The 6,412-nt window shown below is 60.8% G+C and overlaps 1 protein-coding gene across 1 annotated transcript; it reads right to left on the reverse strand.

Annotated features, from left to right (window-relative positions):
- Window positions 1-458: 458 nt before the first annotated feature.
- On the reverse strand, window positions 459-3,195 carry CHADL (chondroadherin like). Its single transcript, XM_035544351.1, has 4 exons — window positions 3,049-3,195; window positions 1,302-2,966; window positions 919-1,085; window positions 459-669 (listed from the first exon to the last, which is right to left on the reverse strand). Exons 1-4 carry the CDS (start codon window positions 3,193-3,195, stop codon window positions 459-461), a joined length of 2,190 nt encoding a protein of 729 aa, XP_035400244.1.
- Window positions 3,196-6,412: the final 3,217 nt, after the last annotated feature.

Here is a 6,412-nt window from a genome sequence, read left to right on the forward strand (position 1 = left end):
AACTGTTGGAGAGTATCCAGAGAAGGGCTACAAAGATGGTGAAGGGCCTAGAGGGGAAGACGTATGAGGAGTGGCTGAGGTCACTTGGCCTGTTCAGTCTGGAAAAGAGGAGGCTGAGGGGAGACCTCATCACAGTCTACAGCTTCCTCATGATGGGGAGCGGAGGGGCAGGCGCCGATCTATTCTCTTTAGTGACCAGTGATAGGACCCACGGGAATGGTGTCAAACTGAGGCAGGGGAGGTTTAGACTAGACATCAGGAAGAGGTTCTTCACTGAGAGGGTGGTCGCACACTGGAACAGGCTCCCCAGTGAAGTAGTCACTGCATCAAGCCTGTCAGAGTTTAAGAAGTGTTTGGACTGTGCATTTAGTCACGTGGTCTAAAATTTTGAGTAGGCCTGTGTGGTGCCAGGAGTTGGACTCGATGATCCGTATGGGTCCCTTCCAGCTTGGGATATTCTATGATTCTATGGAGTCTCTGAGTGCTGGTTTTCCTGACCTCTTTTTCTTGCTGGGCTTCCCTGAAGCCTTGGCTTGGTCAGGACTGGCTCTTCTGGCTCCCCAGCCAGGGCAGCTTTGGAAAGTGGTGGAAAACTTCACCTTCTGGCCCTGGGCTTCCGGAGGGGACCCACAGGTGGCCCCTACACGCAGGTTGAGCTTTTCAATCCACCTGGAAAAGAGGCAGAAGGCCAGCAAAGGGAAGGGGTGAGGGAAAAGGCAAAACCGTGTGGGTGTGAGTTGCTTCAAAGCCCGGCCAGGTTGCTCAGGGCCTCATGCGGGTGGGCTTTGAATACCTGCCCACCCCAGCTCCTCACCACTTTCCTTATGCCGAGCAGGCCCAGGCTATTTCCCTCTTTGTGCCTCAGATGGCCCCGTGTCCTCCTTGTGGCAGGGCTGGCTGTCCCCCCCCAACACTCACCGGCGTAGGGGAAGGAGCTGGCAGTCGCAGTGGAAAGGCACATCCCTCAGGTTGAGGATTTCCAGCCCCGTGAAGTTGCTCATGGTGGGGATGTTGCTCATGGTGTTGTTCTCCAGGTGGAGGCTTTTGATCTTGGCTCCGAGGCCAGCAAAGGCACCAGGGGAAACCTGCAACGAAGCAAGGGTGAGTCAAGGGGGTCCTTGTGGAGGGGAGCAAACCGCTGCTGGGAACTGGGGACAAGCTTGGAGCAAGACAATGCTCCAGCCAGGCCTGAGGAACTTTCTGGTCCCACTTGGGCTGTGGAGCATCTCCCAAAGTTTTGGGAGCTCAAGGACACCCAGGGGACAAACGTCCCTACCAGGGCCTGGGCCACAGTCACATACCTGCTTCAGGCCCATGTTGTCCAGGTAGAGGTGCTGCAGGGTGCTGGCCACGGGCAAGAAGGCGCTGTCCCCTATGTGCCTGATGGGGTTCTGGGACAGCTTCAGCTCGCTCAGGGCGGGCAGACCCCGCAGGGAGGCTGTGGGCACCTCCACCAGGTGGTTCCCCTCCAGGTGCAGCTTCTCCAGCATCTTGGTGGGTGCCAGGGCAGCAGGGGCAATGCTCCTGATGGCATTCCCAGCAAGGTAGAGCCCACGCAGCCCCACCAGCCCGGCCAGGTCACCCTCAGCCAGCTCCCTGATGGTGTTGTGCTGCAGGTAGAGGGAGAAGAGGTTGGGCAGGAGCCGGAAGGCTCCTGGGGGCACCCGTGTGAAGGCGTTGCGGTCCAGGTGCAGGTAGGCAAGCCGTGGGGCCCCCTGGAAGGCAGCAGGTGCCAGGGTGGAGAGGCGGTTGTCGGAGAGGTAGAGGTAGATCAAGCCCTTCAGCCCCCACAGTGCCCTGGGACGCAGCTCCTCGATGCCACAGTGCTGCAGGTGGAGGGACACCAGCTCCTCCAGGCCAGGGAAGGCACCCGGGGACACCATCCTGAAGGCGTTTCGGCGCAGGTCAAGGAGACGGGTGTCCCTGGGGAAGCCGTGGGGGATCTCCCGCAGGGCTTGGTTCTCGCAGTTGGCATGGTGGAAGTCAGGAGAGCAGGAGCAGCCCCGGGGGCACTGCCCGCTCCCGGGCACCCCCAGCCGCACTGAGGGCATGGTGGGGCTGGAGGAAGGGGGCTGGGGGAGGCCGCACCTCATCTCGGGGGGGCGCAGGGAGTCGAGGGACCGGCCACGGAGGGCAGGGGGCTCAGTGCAGGTCCCCTCCACCTGCACCCACGCCCGCCCCAACCAGTGGTGGAAGGGGAGCAGGAGGCAGGAGCAGAGCAGGGGGTTCCCAGCCAGGTTGACCCTCGCCAGCTGCTTGACCCCGGACAAGGCGGGTAGGCCCCGCAGCTGGTTGTGGGACAGATCCAGCGTCCGCAGCTGGGGGCTGCAGGTGAAGGCGTCGGGTGCCACGTCCTGTAGGGCTGTGTGGTCCAGGAAGAGGTGCTTCAGGGAGGCCATGGCCACGACCTCCTCGGACAGGTAGGTGATGGGGTTGTGTCCCAGGTCCAGCCGGGTAGCCTCGCTCAGCCGCGCCAGGGCCTCGCCAGGCAGCGCCTGCAGCTCGTTGTGGTCCAGGCTCAGCCGGCGCAGGGCGGGCAGGGCAGTGAAGGCCTCGCTGCCCAGGACGTGGAGGGCGTTGTGGGACAGCCGGAGCCACCTGAGGACCTGCAGGCCCTGGAAGACCATGTCTGGGAGGTAAACCAGGGCATTCTCCCTCAGGTCGAGGAGAGTGAGGGACCCCAGCCGGCTGAAAGCACCCGGCTGGATCTCCTCAATGCGGTTCTTCTTCAGGATGAGCTGCTGGAGGAAGGACAGCCCATCCAGGGACTCTTGGTAGAGGACGGTGATGCTGTTGGAGGCCAGGTTGAGGTAGAGCAGCCGCCCCAGCCCCCGGAAAGCCCCTTCCTCCAACCTCTCCACCTTGCAGTGCTGCAGGTCCAAGTGCGTGAGGTACGGGATGGCGAGGAAGGCTCCCACTGGGACCACTGTGAAGCTGTTGCCCCGAAGGTCCAGTTTCTTGGTGAGCTGCAGGTCACGCAAAGCACCGCATTAACCTCGGAGGCTGCAACCCCTCCCCATCCCTGTTGTCCCCCAGCTCCTCACCCACCTCAGGGATGCTGCCAGGCATGGCCATGAGGTTCCTGTTGAGGCACAGGACGTGGGCGCGGAGGTTGTCGCAGACGCAGGCTGCGGGGCAGTGGGTGGCAGCCGTCCCCCCCAGCACCAGGGCCACAGCGAGCAGGAACAGCCCCATGGCAGGGGGCACCTGCAGCTGGGGAGAGGCAGCAGTGAGGGGCGAGGCTCCTGTGCTCTCCCCGATGGCATCTGCTGATGACGCTGGGGTACGGGGACCATTGCCACAAGCCGGGATAACCTGTTCTTCTAGCACTCATGGGGAATTGGCTTTGAGCAGGCACCCCCCCTTATTGCTAGCATTGAATCGTCTCGATCTCTGCAAGCACTCACCAGTCCTTCCACATCCAAAGCTCAGGTCTCATAAGGCACGCAGGTTTAGCTACCCACGGCTTCCTGAGCCGCCGTGCCGCGCCTGGAGCTAGCTGTTCCTGGCGTTTTGTGGGACAATGCTCGCCACTGTTAAGCTGCAGGAAGGAGCTGGTTGATTTTGGCCAGGAGGGAGCGAGCCCCTAGGGGAGGGAGTACCGGAGAGGGGCCGAGGCTGGGGTGAGCGCAGGGGGAGGCAGCAGTGTCCTAGCACCCCCATGGTATGGGGAGCAGCAGCAGCGGGGTCTAGTAACACTCAAACGCATGGGTGCCCATCCCCTTGTTCCCCCACCACCACCCCCAGCTCACACTGGTGCCACCTCCCACCAAGGCGATGTCCCCAGCGCTGCCCGCAGCTGGGAACAGTTGCTGCTGCCTGGCATGTCCCAGTCCCACGCACCTTGGGGGGGTCACGTTGTGGGTTCCTGGTCCTCAGGAGATGGCAAAGAAGGAGGGAAAGCTGCCGCACTGTCCAGTGGCTGCCCAGCTCCTGTGGCTTCCTTGTGCCTGCACCGGTATTTGTAGGAGTGAGCGCTCCAAGAGTGAGCACTGGGCCCCTTTGTGTCACTTTTTCCCGCACGGCTGGCTGAATGCAGCCAGAAGTACCGGATGAGGAGGGGGAGGAGGAAGGGAAAAGATCCCTGGGGCTAGGGCAGCCGCCCAGGCATTGCCTCGCCTCTCTGTCGCCGGGGCCAGGAGCACCAATGCTGAGCAGCTGAAGCGAGTGGGGAATTTGATCTCGCCCTTTTCTGTCCCTGTCTGCCTACAGCACCATAAATGTGGGTGCATGGTGCCAAAAGATGACATCCAGCCACTGGTGTGGGCACGGCGGTGAGGCCAAGAGAAAGGAAAGCTGCCACATTTGCCATCCCCACTTCTCCTAATTTTTTTTTTTTTCTGTTTTTGAAGGGGCCGGGGATGACAGTGCCTGTGTGAAGTGTCATTTGCTTGCAGGTGGCCATGGGAGGGCTTTCATTTTCCTGTGACTCATTATTTCTCTTTTTTTGGCTATGCAATTGGTATATGCATACCCTGCAGCCCATGGGTCCCACACGGAGCAGATCTCCACGCTGCAGCCCATGGAGGAGCCCCTGGTGGAGCAGGTGGATGTGGCCTGGAGGAGGCTGCGGCCCATGGAGAGCCCCCGCAGGAGCAGGCCCTGGGCCGGAGCTGCAGCCTGTGGAGAGGAGCCCACGCAGGAGCAGGGGTCTGGGGGGAGCTGCCGCCCACCCGTGGGGGACCCGTGCTGGAGCAGTTTGCTCCTGGGGGATGGATGGACCCCGTGGTACGGAGCCGTGTGGGAGCAGGTCTTGAAGAGCTGCTGCCTGTGGGCAGCCCCCGCAGGCTCAGTTCGGGAAAGACGGCATCCCGTGGGAGGGACCCTATGGGGAGCAGGGGCAGAGAAGGACTGTGAAGGAGCGGAGGAGACGAAGCGTTAGGGACTGACCGCAGCCCCCATTCCCTGTTCCCCTGCGCCACTTGGGGAAGACGTAGAAGAGGGTGGACTGGTGGGAATGTGTTTTTAGTTGCTTTTAGTTCTCACTGCTCTAGCCTGTTAGTAATAGGTAAAAAATTACATTAATCTCCCTATGCTTAGTCCGTTTTGCCCGTGGCAACAACTGTGCTGTCCTTATCTCAACCCTTGAGCCCTTTTCACCATATTTTCTCCCCCTCTTCCTTTGAGGAGGGGGAGTGAGGGGCCATGGTGGAGCTCAGCTGCCCAGCAGGGTAAAACCACCACAGCACCTCTCGGTTCCAGCGGTGAAAAGCGTCCACAAGGCCAGCACGGATCTGGCTCTGTTGCGGGGGCCTAGTGTCAGGCTCTTGATGCCTGCTCTCATTCTTTCTCCTCTCCCCCTCCCCTTTTTTATTTTTCTCTTTATTTTACAAACTGCAGCACTGCTGCAGCTACTGCCACCACCACCATGGCCACACACCCCACGCCCCCCCGTGGCCATCTCCAGTGCCACTGCCCTGGCCTCTGCCTGTCCCCTGCCACGGGCAGCTCTGTGACGAAGCCGCGCAACCGGCTGCCCAGCACGGAGGACGATGACCACCACAGCTACATGGCCAGCTGAAGGCCCTCCATCCCCTGCACCGAGGAGCCCCACAGCGCCCACGTAAGCGCCGCTGTGAGTCTCAGTGTGCTGCTGAGCTTGTCCTCACCCTCCAGAGGTCCAGCATCCCCCCATGCTGGCCAGGGAAACCAAGGCTGAGGGACTGGGGGTGCAGCAGCTTCAGAGCCGCTCCTCGCCCCCTTCCCCAGCCTCCCCGCAGGCTTTTTGGCTGTTTGCTCAGCAATGACCTCAGCCGAGGCTGTGGGAAGGGAGCCAGGTTTTGCTCCTGTGGCGGAGCACGGGACATGAGGCAGCACGCCCGAATGGCCCCTGGGGGGACTGAACCCTCCTCTGCCAGGCGGCACCACGGCACCAGCGGAGCTGCGGCAGGCAGTGCAAATCCTGGTGGCAGCTGTCAGAAAGCAAACCCTGAAGCAGGGGACGTGTTGCTACCTCCTCATCTCAGCGTCTTCTCAGCTCTTTCAAGAACCTGGTCCCTGAGTCACTTTGGGAGCTGCGGCTTGCACCCAGAACATGGAGGCGAGAGGCTGCAACCACTTTCCGCAGTCAGCAAAAGCCCAGTGCAGATAATTTCAACCACCACCTGTTCTGCACAACCCCCTTTTGCGGAAGGAAACAGAGCAGGAAAAACAGCCACAAAGCAGCAAGACAAAATACTAGAAACGTAAAGGACAAAACCAGCTTTTCTTTCTCAGGCCCCATTAAAAGAAATAGATTTGCTTTCCATCCCATTTGCTGGGAATGACCCTTGGGGGATAGCTCAGGAAGGAGGGCAATTAGCAGAACTGTGATATAGGAACGTGGCCACTGCCGCTGTCCTCCCATAGGGGTTAACTCCTGAGCTTGGTATCCACATCCCTGTTCTGCATCGTGTTCCAGAGCAGCAAGGGG

The sequence above is a fragment of the Cygnus atratus genome, chromosome 1 (assembly GCF_013377495.2).
Source record: "Cygnus atratus isolate AKBS03 ecotype Queensland, Australia chromosome 1, CAtr_DNAZoo_HiC_assembly, whole genome shotgun sequence".
In the NCBI taxonomy this organism is placed as follows: Eukaryota; Metazoa; Chordata; class Aves; order Anseriformes; family Anatidae; genus Cygnus; species Cygnus atratus.